This window comes from Polistes dominula, unplaced genomic scaffold (genome assembly GCF_049000335.1).
Source record: "Polistes dominula isolate Pdom_NZ unplaced genomic scaffold, Pdom_raw_medaka contig_19, whole genome shotgun sequence".
In the NCBI taxonomy this organism is placed as follows: domain Eukaryota; kingdom Metazoa; phylum Arthropoda; class Insecta; order Hymenoptera; family Vespidae; genus Polistes; species Polistes dominula.
In genome coordinates, this window is record NW_028301058.1 from 1,604,678 (window position 1) to 1,619,233 (window position 14,556).

The 14,556-nt window shown below is 20.3% G+C and overlaps 1 protein-coding gene across 2 annotated transcripts in view; it reads left to right on the forward strand.

The window, feature by feature from the left end:
* Positions 1 to 14,556, forward strand: part of LOC107065835 (otoferlin) — a 46,136-nt gene that overhangs the window by 2,802 nt on the left and 28,778 nt on the right. For both annotated transcript variants that reach the window (XM_015319881.2, XM_015319882.2), the window contains exons 2-4: positions 6,039 to 6,100; positions 9,296 to 9,484; positions 13,042 to 13,319. In XM_015319881.2, the coding sequence (XP_015175367.2) occupies positions 6,039 to 6,100; positions 9,296 to 9,484; positions 13,042 to 13,319 (529 nt within the window). The remainder of the gene's footprint in view (positions 1 to 6,038; positions 6,101 to 9,295; positions 9,485 to 13,041; positions 13,320 to 14,556) is intronic.

Here is a 14,556-nt window from a genome sequence, read left to right on the forward strand (position 1 = left end):
ATTATTTTATTATTGTTATTTTAATTTTGTTATTTTATTATATTTGAATTTAATTATTTTATTATATTCGAATTTAATTATTTTATTATATTTTAATTTAATTATTTTGTTATATTTTAATTTAATTATTTTATTATTTTTTAGATTTCATATCATTGAAAAAAAAAAAACCATAAAAAACGTTTATATAATTTGTTAAACATAAATTTATTCGATTTTATTTATTTTGTCCCTTATTTATTTTTATTTTCTTAGTATTTTTTTCTTTATAACATTTAACAGTCGATTGATCACCTGTAAACACCTCAAACGAAGAACATGAGAGAATGAGAGAGAAAGAGAGAAAGAGAGAGAGAGAGAGAGAGAGTTTGTTTATTTCTCAAGCTGTCGAGGTTTACTTGAAAGACTTATCCTTCGATCGACTAATTGGCCTATGTAAAAAAAGGGCAGTAACCATGCATGAAAACATCATAATGCACACACATACATACATGCATACATATACATAAATATACTTCTAAAATGGTTATGTATTATGTATATTCCTGTGACCTATCGAGGGCAACGTTTCATTTAATCATGTCAGTTTCTATTCTGAACATGAGTTAAGTAACCTTGTAGTTTAAAATATTCCATTTTCAACAATAGATAATTACTAATAAGAATTTTTATTAATAATATTTCAAATCGAAGTAAATTGTTTTCGAACGATTTATTACTTTTACAAATAAATTTAAAAGTAGATTTATATTTTTTTATTTATTTTATACACTATAGTTTATTATTGTTATATTATTGTGTTGTAATAATTGTTTAGTGTTGTATTTTTTTTTATTATAATAAGTATGCATGTTATATTATTATATAATATAAGTATTTTAATTTATTAAATTAAATAATTTATTATATTAATATATATATATTTTATTTAAATATACTTTAATATATAATTTAATTAAATTTAATATTAAATTTTAATATATTAAATATAATATATATTTTAATATTATTAATATATATTTTATGTAAATATACTTTAATGTATAATTTAATTAAATTAAATATTAAATTTTTTAATATATTAAATATATAATATATATATATATATATATAATATTATTCATAAATTTATATAAAATTAATTTAAAACATTAAATACTTTAATTAAATATTAATTTTATTTTTCGCGACTACCGGGATTCGAACCTACGATACCGCGTGTACGAAACTTGTTACTCTAGCATCGAGCTACGAAGCTTACTTTAATTAAATTTATTTTTTTTTTTATAAAATATATATTTAATTTGAATGAATATTTTTCGTATTTTGTTTTGTATTTTGTTCTTTCTGTTTTTCTGTTTTTTTTTTGGGGTTTTTTTTTTTTATAATAAATTATGAAAGTAGTTTAAATTAGATATTTTAATTGTATTGCTTTTGCAATTGCATTTGTAAAATTCTAAAGAATTAATTTTTATACAATGGGAAATGATATTACGTATTTTCTTGGACATTTAATTATGAAAAAGGGGTAGTAATGCGGTCTAAATATAATAATAATATGCTCTCTCGAAAAGTTGAAGTATTTATTCGTTGTAATACTCATTTAAATGGGTAAAGCTCACGGATTAATTTAATCCTTTAGCCTTAGAGCTTTCATTTTACGTTTATCAATAACTTTGACATTCTAAAGTCAACTTCTCTTTTTTCTCATTTTTTTTGTTTCACCGTTTGATATAATAAATAATATCAAACGATTCTAGGTTATATTAAGTAATAAATTTCTTGACTAATCTTTAAGCAAAAAAAAAGAAACAAAGAAGAGGACAAAAAACAGTCAACATTTTGATTCTCGTAGTGAAAGAAATATTTTCTTTTCTTCCACCTACCTACATTCCCCGTTAATGCTAAAAATATACAATAAACCTTTTTTTTTTTTTTTTACTAATCTTTTAGCAAGAAAAATAAAAAAAAGTACAAAACAATCGTATTTTGACTCTCGTAGTGAAAGAAATATTTTTGTTCTTCCCACTATCATCCGCCATTACTGTAAAAATATTTAGAGATGACATTAGCTGGCAAATTAATTATTGCGTCCATAATAAAATTCATATTTTCGTAAACACAATATTATGCCGTTATTTTGAACATAACAATAATAATAATAATAATAACAACAATAATAGTAATGAAAAAGACAGAATGAAAATAATTTATTAATTGTGTTTTGTTTTTCTTTCTTTTATTTTTACAGTGTAAACAATTTTTTACCATAGAAATTGTTGCATAAGAGCAACGAAGTAAAATTATATTTTTACTTTAAGAATTTTTGTATAGTAGATGTAAAACGTATCTGCACATTGATCAATTTGAAATTTTAGGTTATTAACTAATTTTTTTTATAAATAATGAATTTTATTATTATTATTATTATATATATATATATATGTACAGTGGGTGTAAAAAGTATTCATACACCGATCAATTTGAAATTTTAGGTTATTAACTAATTTTTTGTATAAATAATGAATTTGTACACATTCTTAAAAGTTTATTACACAATAAATATAATATTTTATTTTTTTTTTGATATATTATATTATATTATATAATATAAAATATAATTAATAATATTTTCAAATGTAGTACATTGTTTTCGTATTCTAACCTAGTTACAATTTAAATGAGTTTAAAATAAAATGTGTTGTACGTACTATTATTAATATAAGATCATAAAATATTGATGTACGTAATAACATCACGAATGGTATAAAAAAAAAAGAAAAGAGAAAAATACTATAATCGTTTTGAAAATTGTAGATACATGGTACAATTTGTTAATAATTGCGTCTATAGATAGAAAGAGAGGAAAATGAGAGAGAGAGAAAGAGAAAGAGAAAGAGAAAAAGAAAAATAAAAGTTTTAATGAAAACTAATCTACAAGTTATACTAAAAGATGCATGAACATAAATACATACATACATATATATATATATATGTATATGTATATATACTGAATGTACATTAAATGTATGTAAATATATATTACTTTTAGTTATATGTATTAAAGCTATGCATTAGAAAGATGTATGTATGTATGTGTGTGTGTGTGTGTTGCCTTATCGTACGTTTACTCTTTGCATGTAATGTACTGTATATTTTTTTTCATCGCTCTTTCTTACCTAAATGCACTTGCTTTATTCATGAGGTCATTTCTGTGACGCGATTCTCGGGTTTTTTATTTACAGTGAAAAAAAAAAAAAAAGAGAAAGGACAAAGCAAAACTATTCTTTTCTCGAGTGTTAAGGGTGGTGAGGGGAGGGAAGAGGAGGGGAGGGTCATACTACTTATGACATATAGATTGACATAATTATTATATTATTATTATATACATGATTTGTTAAATCATTTAAGGTTACATCTTTAAAGGTTAACTATGCATTTTACTTTTTTTTTTAATTTTTATTTTTTTTATGATTTTATTAATACTAGAATACACATTAATGAGTGAATTTAGAATTGTAGTCGAATTGGTTCTTTTTAAAATTTTTTTTTATAATGTTAGATGGTCCTAAAAATTTATAAATTTTTTTGATAAAATGTTAAACAATATTGCATGCAAATATATTTTTTGTTTGATGTATTTTACGTTATTTTATTAAATAAAATCGATTTTACTGTACTTAACCTAAAAATTTATCGTCAATATAGTCAAATCAGTTCTTTTAAAATTTTTTTTACAATATTAGGTGGTCCTAAAAATTTATAAATTTTTTTGGTGATATGTTAAACAATGTTGCATGTAAATATATTTTTTATTTGATATATTTTACGTTATTTTATTAAATAATATCAATTTTACTGTATGTAACCAAAAACTTTATTGTCAATATAGTCAAATTGGTTTTTTTCAAATTTTTTTTTATAATATTAGGTAGTCCCAAAAATTTATAAATTTTTTTGATGATATGTTAAACAATATTGCATGCAAATATATTTTTTATTTGATGTATTATACATTATTTTACTGTGTGTGTGAATAATATTAATTTTACTGTAATTAAATTTAATCTTTTTCTGAATTTTCAATTATAACCTAATTATATAATATATAAATATATAATTATATATAATATAATAAAAATATATATATAAACCCCCTATTAATATTATATAAATATATAATAAATATAACCTAAAAATTAATTATGACTGTAAAATAATTACTAAAAAAGAAAAACGAAAGAAGAAACTTTTGGAATGACTTAATATATGTAAATATAAATAATAATATAAATAATAATAAAAAAAATCGATAATGGAAAGGGGGAGGGACGGGGGTGGGGGTTAAGTAATAAAAATTTGTGGTCTATTTACATGATATTTAATACGAACTCAACAAAGCATTTTCAATATTCCATTTTCTCATGAATATTTTATAGAGTTGGAAAACATTTCTCGTCATATTTTCTTTTTTTTTTACTCTCTCTCTCTCTCTCTCCCTCTCTCTCTCTCTCTCTCTCTTTATTTCTTTTATTATTCGATCGTTCATTTTAACGAATTGTTATTTTATATATATATAAATAAATATTTATAATTTATTGCAAGTGCATATTCTTCACTGACAGATATCAGAAATTATTTTTTAAAAATATTTTTCGTAATAGAAAATCATTTTGACAAATTTCTTGGTGTTTTCGTGAGTTTTTGTTGTTTTTTCTTTTTTCTTTTTTTTTTATTATATATTTATTATAATAATATTAAGTGTATTGTATTTTTTTTTTTATTTTTATTTTCATTTTTATATTTTCAGTTTTTTTTTTTTTTTTTGATGAATGATTGAGAAGAGATGAAAGGAAAAAAATAACAAGTGTGAGAATGTGACGAAGATAATACACTGTATTTTTAGTCAAATTTATCGAATACAAATTGAATAGTCGAGTTAATAACAGCTACGATAGAATAAATTTAATCGATTTATCGAAGTTTATATATTATATTGAGCAAAGTAAAATGGAGAAAATAATATTCTTTTCAAATCGTTTTCTTGTAAATCTGATTTGAATGGAAGAACATTTTTAGTTTTTATTTTTTTATTTTACTGCAACCGTGAAAAAATACATACATACCTGCATATATGTATATACGTCTTCGTATACAGTTTATTTTTTATACACACTAAGAAAAAAAACGTATTATTTATTAAGTATTTTTCTTCATTAATTCTTTTTTTTTTTTATCGTTTGATTTTTAATGTTGTTGTTTTTAATTCATTTTTTTCATTAATCAAATATCATATATTTACATGTTTATAAATGTAAGTATATACGTCTTCGTATATACAGTTTTTTTTTTATTTTTTATACACACACTTTAAAAAATGTATTTATATTAATGTTTTTTTTTAATTAATAAAATATCAAACTTTTATGTTTGTTTAAATGTACGCATAGTAATCTACATATATACGTCTTCGTATATACAGTTTATTTTTTATTTTTGATACACACTTTAATGTATTTATATTAAGGTATTTTTGTTCGTTCCTTTTTTTCTATTATCGTTTGATTTTTAATGTGTGTTTTTTTTTAATTAATAAAATAACATATACATTTTACAAATGTATTTATAAATGTACTCTGTAAAAATGTACTGTAAAAAATAAAAAGTCTATATTCGTATTTCGGAGTATTATATTCGAAGAAAATTGAATGTTTCGATAGTATCTACATGCAGACACGTGACCAAATTATAGGATACGTAATTACTTACTTCCAGGATTTATGTATATGTATGTGTGTGTATTAAACTGTAAATTTATAGATACACTTATACATACAACGTCGTAATGACTTAAAAGGAAAATCTCGTTTGCTTTTATTAGAACATTTCACATTGAATTTTACCTTGTTTCATGAAATTTCAATTATGTATCATTTACTACTCATATTCTTATTATTCTAATTATTATTATTAAATATTGATAAAATATTAATAATTAATATCTAATCTGTGTTATTTATAATTAATTTGTTATTCAGGTGTATCAAATTGTTCGAAAAATCTCGAGGACAATGGAGGTGATGTCATCACGGTCAATCAGGTAAGATAATTGTATTTGTTTTTTTTTTTTTTAATTTTATTTTATAAAAAAAAAAAAACATAATTAATATCAACCAATGAAAAATATTATTCTCCTTGAGATAACTAATCACACAAAATATAATTTTTATTTATAATTTTGTAGTCGTGTCTGTAGTGTCTGTAGTTGTTCATCGTTTCGTTTTCGTTACCATCGATTTTCATCCCCCTTTTTTCAAATCACCCCCCACCCCCTATTCTAAAGAAGTTATTCACTTCGATAATTGATATCAACCAATAAATCTATATTTTTTTTTTTTGTTAAGATAACTAATCTCAGAATACAATTTGCATTCATATTTCAATCTAATTTCTTGTTATTTTTCTAATTAATAACGTAACGCGAAGTTTTGTTGAATTTTGTAACGAAGTTAATTAATTATTTGTATTGAAGTTTTTTGTTTCATCGTAGCAAAGTTATTTCGTTAAAAGTTTTACAGTAGAATGACATTATTCTATTTTACTAATAGAAAAATAAAAAAAAAAAATAGAAACCAGAGAAAAAGGAAATAGCATTACATAAAAAACTACGAAATATGAACGGAATATATAACGTGAAATTATGATCAATATATATATAAACGAATGTATGTGGAAGGTGATAAAGTTTCTAAATTTATCGTAAAGATAAAAAAAAAAAAATATATGGTAGATAAATATTTTATCTTCTATGTATCGTATACATATATATGTCTACATAAACAATACTGTATAAATTAGAATCGTAAATACTGATTTTCATTGGTTTTGGTTCGTATCTATTCTCTCGTATGTAAATTCAATATCGATAGTTTACGAATCGATAATATTAGGGATAAATTGTCATTGCGATGAATATAAAGAAAATATTTAACAAAAATAACAAAATTTTGTTTGCAATTATTAAATAATTCAAATGTTGTGCGAGATCAAAAGAAACGTCGTCGTTTTATTTCGTTTTATTTCTTTTTTTTTTTGTATTGTTTTTTTATTTTATTTTCTTTTTATTCACCTAAATAAATAAATAAAAAAAAAAAAAAAAGATTAAAAATAAACGATAAATGTGTTATTTCGGGTTTTAAACGTTGGTAGGGTGGACAGGTAAAAAAAAAATTTTTGTATAAAATAATTCATTTCATTCACAATGGGATGTATTTTTTTATTCATTTATTTTATACGTGAGAAAAGTAATATGACGTTTAACAATATAATAATGTGAAAATTGTTTAATAATAATCTTTTCATCCTTATTCTCTACATCATTTTTGTTTTATTTTTTCTATATTTTTTTTGTTTGTTTTTTTTTTTTTTTCAAAAGTATTGGACAATGTTTTTTAAATTAGAGACACTTTACAAAATTATTACAAAATTGAAAATAAACGATAGACGTTATTTTATTTATTATATAGAAAAAAAAAGATTTTTTTTTTTGATACGTTTTTATTATCTCAACAATTTAATTTTAAAAGGAAAAATAAATAAAAGAAAGAAATAAAATTCGTTGTGGAGTCACTTCATTAGCAAACGTCAAGTTTATTCTTTAATTTACCAATTCGTGATAACATTCAAACTGTCCAATTTAAAAAAAAAAAAAAAAAGGAAAAAAAGGTTTCTCTTAATTAAGAATAAAAAAAAAAAAAAAGAAGAAAATAAACAAAATTGTCACTTGATAAGAATATAAATTTACACACGTTAATTAATTTATTTTTTTATATATACACTTTGATTTCTTTACTATTATTATTATTATTATTATTTGTAGAAAATTATTTCGATCACGCAATTTATCAGAATAAAATACAATACTAGATATAAACATAAAGTGAATTTATTTATCATAAAAAATTTATTCATGATTGTTAACAATAAACCTTCAACTTAATTGCATAATTAAAATATATCAAATAATCTATCAATCTATCTCTCTCTCTCTCTCTATCTCTCTCTTTTTATTTTATTTGTTCTCTTTTTTTATTTTTTTATTATTTTTTTATTGGGTATCAAAGTAGAGGAAATAAAGTCACTTGTTTATATTACTTCTTTTTTTTTTTTTTACATTTTTATTTATTTTTTATTATGGTTTTGGTTTTTCTTTTTACACCCTCTGTTTTATTTTATATAGTAATGATATATATATATATATATATATGAAAAAGAAAACCAATTTAACATTGGCAAGTGATAAAAGTGTGATGTGGTTTTTTAATCCACTTTTTCAAATGAAAAACATACATATGTATGTATGTATAATAATATTCATTAAATAGAAACATAAACGTGTGTTGAGACTGTGTTGAGACTGTGTTGAGACTGTGTTGAGACTGTGTTTAAATGAAATTATCAATCTAATAAATTGTGTGTGGCTCCTATGTTGAATATGATCAATAGTTCTTTTATTATTTCAAGATATGATAATATTATTAAACAATCAAGAAAAAATTTGACAAAATATATAATACCTAAATTAAATGAGAAAAATAATAATAATAATAATAATAATAATAATAATAATAATAATAATAATAATAATAATAGTATGAAAGTAAAAGTTCATTTTTAAATTAAATTCTTTATTTTATTGAGTAACATAAGTGTCATACTATTTATATCATTACCTTTATTTTTTTTATTATTTATATTATAAATAATATTTCGTATTTAATTATATAATTATTATATAATATTATAATATTATAAATAATATTATATATAAATTATAAAATAAATTATATAAAATATTATATGAAATTAATTATTTAGTTTACTATTTATATTAATAACTTAATTTTCTTATTTCAATATTACTATACTAAAAAAAAAGGATTATTAATTTATTTATTTATTATAGGAAGATATAAAAGTATAAACAATTAATTTATTTATTCTAGAAGGATATAAAAGTATAATTAATTTATTTATTTATTATAAGAGTATATAAAAGGATAATTAATTTATTTAATCATGTTTTCACACGTGACTGACACGTTTGACACACGTGTTGATAAATGACAACAATTTGATGTGTAAAATTTGTTTTTATTTTTTGTTCTTGTTTTTTTAAAGGATATGAAATAAAAAAAAGAAAAATAACTTGATCGGATAATACTAGTATTAGTATGAAATAATAGTATTGATATTTGGATTATACTAATCCATTATTGATCACATTCGATTTCAGAATTTCACGTGGAATTTGGGACGGCCTGTCGAGGAAACGGAAACATTGGAATTATCCGTGGTATCTCGTGGAGTTCTTAGAATGGAAAAAACCATCGCAAAATATGGTCTTATTCTGCAGACTGTTGTACGAGAAGGTCACATTACTATCGAGGATTCATTGGTTGACCTTAATAACAAACCTCTACCTGTAAGTTTTTTTTTTTTATTAATTTATTTTATTCAATGAAAATTTTCTTAAAATTTGGTTAATTTGTAAGTGAATGAAACGATGAAATAAAAAAAATGACGAAAAGGTACGTCACTAGAAAAAGAAAAAACATGTGTGCATATCACACAATTTAGAAGTGAAACCTTGAAATAAACAAATTTTGAGAATAATTTATCATATAATATTATTACAATATTATTTGTACTTTTAATTTGTAATTATTTATTTAATTATATAAAAAATGCGCGCCTGTTCGTATGCAACCCTCCAGACACACTTTGAAAATGTTGCTTACGAGTGCCATCTACTGGGACGAAATTTTTTTCCAATCAAAACTGTTTATACACGTATGTATGACGGGTTGCCTATCTTTCGGGCAGAACAAAAATTTCGTTTTGACAGATGACGCTTGCAAGCAACATTTTCAAATTGTGTGTCTGGAGGGTTGCATTCATACAGGCGCACATTTTTTTTTATAAGAATTATAAAGAAAGTAATTAATAAAAAACACTTTAAAAAATGTTTGCAAATCAAATATATTTATAAATAATGCGAATAATTGAACTCTAATATTGTAATTAATTTTTTTGCATATTTTTAGAATAATATTTAGTATTTTATATGAAATAGAAATAAAACAATCATGCGTGCAGATCACACGTTTCAAAAGTGAAACCTTCAAAAAACTAAGTTTATATAAGTTATATATATATACTCATATTTATTTTTGACGTAACATAAGCTATTAGTTTTTGATCTTCCATAAAAAGGGGAGAAAAGATACTTGTATAAAATTTGTATTTTATTTCGCGTTGGGTATACAGTTACCTTCGCTATCTTTTCAACGCCGGAAGCTATACAGTAAGACAAACTTTATTTAAAATTTACAACCACGTAGCTTACTACCCTTTTTTTCTCGCTTGTTTTTTTTTTTTTTTTATATGAAAACTAAATTCAATCCTTATCTTACGCTATTTTTATTTTTTTTTTATTTTTATTTCTCATTTCTTTTTTTTTTCTTTTTTGTTGAGAATATTTACGGAGACACTTTAGTGAAAGAAACGAAAGGAAATGGAACGGATGATATCTTTTTTTTTTTTTTTACTTTATTATTTAAATCATTCGAATTCTTCAAAGAACTAATGTTTTTTTTTTTTCATTTAAGTATTTATAACATTTATATCTTTCTTTTGAAGTTTATATATATTATATAGTTGTACAAGTTATGACGTAGGATAAAGTGAATGATAAATTGAACATGTATATGTATATGTATATGTATATATATATTTTTTTTTATTCGTCAGTTTTTACAGTCCAACTGGTTTCTATTTTTATTTACGTAAAGTGTCATAATATTAATGTTTTTTTTTTTTTTTTTTTTTCTATGAAAAATATTCAAAAGGTTTGCCTTGATAGGCAATTGAGGTTTGAATTGATTTTAAATTTGAAGAGAAAAAAAGAGAAAAAATTCAAAAAAAAAAAAAAAAAAATATACAAACATTTAGAAGTTTTTATTTGACATAGTAATCATTTGTTTATATGCTATATGTCATATATATACTTTTGACATTAACAAGAATAATACACACATACACACACACAACACTCTAATACTTTTAATATATAATATAATTAATACTTGATAATTTATATGAATTATTATATATGAATAATACTATTTTACTTCAGAGCAATTTGAAACAATTAATTGTTAAATTAATTGTAGGATATTTATTACAAGATGTTACTTTATTGTTCAATTTATATTGCAAATGTTTTTTACTTTTCAATATCACTGAATATTACGATATCAAATATTGTTATCAATAATGAAGTCATAAATTTCTTTTCACGTGTAATACAATACGATTGAGTATATATATATATATATATATATATATATATATATATATATTTCAATCAATAAAATTTTGAATGAACGAAAGTAATTATTATTATTATTAATTTATTATAAATGATAGGAAACATTTAACAATAAAAAACAACAAAATATACTCGTAAACACGAATGTTGATTAATGACAATTTGAAATGATAACAATTTATTAATAAAAATCAAATATTATTTGTGTGAAAGATCTTTTATATATTAAAAGTATAAATTCATATTGTAAACAAATCGTATAATTGCACTTTAGTTTTAAAATTGCAATTTTGTAATTAAAGTTGTCGACGTTTTATTATCAAAATGAATTTAAATGAATTTCATTATTATTTATAGTAATTATTAATACATAAATGTACACGCGCGTGTATAATTATTATATTTATTTATTTTTATATTTTATATTTAATTTATATTAATTATTATATTTATTTATTATTATATTTTATATTTTATTTATATTAATTATTATATTTTATATTTAATTTATTATAATTATTATATTTACTTTATTATTGTTCAATCTATTCTTAAAAACTCAACACATATATATATATATATATATATATATGCTGTATACATGTACTATTATTTACTTCGTGTTTCGTGTCGGTACTCTTCGTATTTGATTTTTTTTCTTTTATTTTTTATTTCTATTTTTTTCTTCTGTTTTATTCAGGAACAAATGGAATCGAGTTGTTGACGTATATCGATTACTCTTTTTTTACTAGTTACACACGCAACCGTGAACTATTTCTAACATCTAACATTTATCAAATGGAAATTGTTATTGACAAATTTTTCTTTCCAAGTGCTGCAATATACTCTGACACATTTCTTCTTTATATATTTATTTTTTTTTTTTTTTTTTCAAAATAAATGAAAATAAAATAAAATGTAAACGATATTATTTTATAGTAAGAATTGAAATATAAATTGATCAATTATAAATAAATGTTATTATATATATATATATATATATATTATTATTATTATTATTATTATTATTATTATTTTAATTAAATTAAATTAAAATTAAATTTTATTTAAATTAAATTGGTCAATTATAATTATATATCATTATATTATATTAAATATTAAATTAATATAATAATAATTCCATATATAAAATTATTATATTATTATATTATATTAAATATTAAATTAGTATAATAATAATTATATAGAAAATAATTAAATTATTATATTATATTAAATATTAAATTAATATAATAATAATTATATAAAAAATAATTATTGAATTATATTATATTAAATATTAAATTAATATAATAATAATTCCATATATAAAATGATTAAATTATTATATAATATTAAATATTAAAATTAATATAATAATAATTATATACAAAATTATTATATTATATAAAATTGTGAATTATAATGGACAACAATTTTTATTTAAATTTGTATTTTATTTGATATTTGGTTTTATTTTTTTTTTTTTTGTAAAAACCACACAGATGTGATCGTTTGCTTCCTAATTGTCAATTATAATGGACAACAAGTTTTATATTTGAATTTTTATTTTATTCATAATAATGTTTGTATTTCATTTGATATTTTGTTTGATATTTTGTTTTTTTTTTATTCTAAAAACTATACAGGTGTTAGTTTGCTTCGAAATACGATATAATCCACCTGACGGAAGTAGCAGCTCTTATGCAATATCAGACGTGATGGAAGACGAGCAACAAATGTTGATCGATATTGAACAAAACATTGCCAATCTTGAAAGAAGTCTCGAACAAGCAAACACCAGTCATGGGGGTGGTAATAGCAAAAGAAGAGGATCATGGCATACACCAGAGAAACTCAATAAAAAAGGTTTCTTACATAGAGGATGTTCTATGTCAACTGGAGAAAAGTCACCTGATCGTAAAAAGTATGTAAATAGTCTTCTTAAAAAACATATACACATATATACACACATATACGCATAAATACACGTATATACATCTGACATGAACGTATTTCGTATTTCGATTGATACAAATTACAATAATAAATGAAGAACAAATTAACTTAATTATCTATACAAAATTAATTAACTTTCTAATAATAAATTTCTAATATCATTTCTAATGAACAGAGATAATTAATCAAATTTGTTAATTGTTTATGTTAATAATAATAATAATAATAATAATAGAAACACATGGGGTAACACCTTGAGTTTTCTGTCATAAAAAGAATTAAATTAAATTTATAATTAAAAATTTAATTAATAAATTAATATTAATATTAAAATAATAATTTTAATATATATATATTTTTATATATATATATATAGATTTAATATTATATTAGAAAAAAAAATAATAATTATATAAATTAATATGTGTGTTTAATTTATTAATAAAATAAAATTATTATATATTAAAATAATGGGAAATAATAATATTATATAAATTTAATAATAAAATAATTTATTAATATATAAATTAACATTTGCATACTACCCTTTCTGGTGTAACACGCTTACCACACCCGGGTCTTTTGGACCCGAGCGAGAAAAATTGTTATAAACAATTAATTATTGCATAGATTTACTTCAACATTTTTTTTCAGACTTCTTTAATACTTACTTAAAAATACTATATAGATTTTATAGCATTCAATTAAATTGAAATATGTTTAAGAAAATTACCAAAGTTGAGTACAATTGAGAAAAATGACTCAAGTTGCAAAAAAAAAAATGTCTGGGTCCTTTGGACCAAGTGTGGTAAGCCAAAGGTTAATAATTATAATATAATAATATTGTAATTAAATAATTAATTATAATAATTATTATATTATAGAAAAATAATTATAGAAATTATATAATATGTTAAATTTATTAAAAAATAAAATATAAATATATTATATAATAATACAAAAATAATAATATTATATAAATTATATAAATAATTAATAAAATAAAATAATTTCTTAATATATAATTTAATAATTATAATATAATAATATTGTAAAAAATTAAATCATTAATTAAAATAATAATTATATACAAATTACATAAATTTATTAATTAAAATAATAAATACATATATATATATATATATAATAAATAATTCTATTTTTGAATGATGAGATTGAAGTGAAAGGTCTCATTTAAATGAATA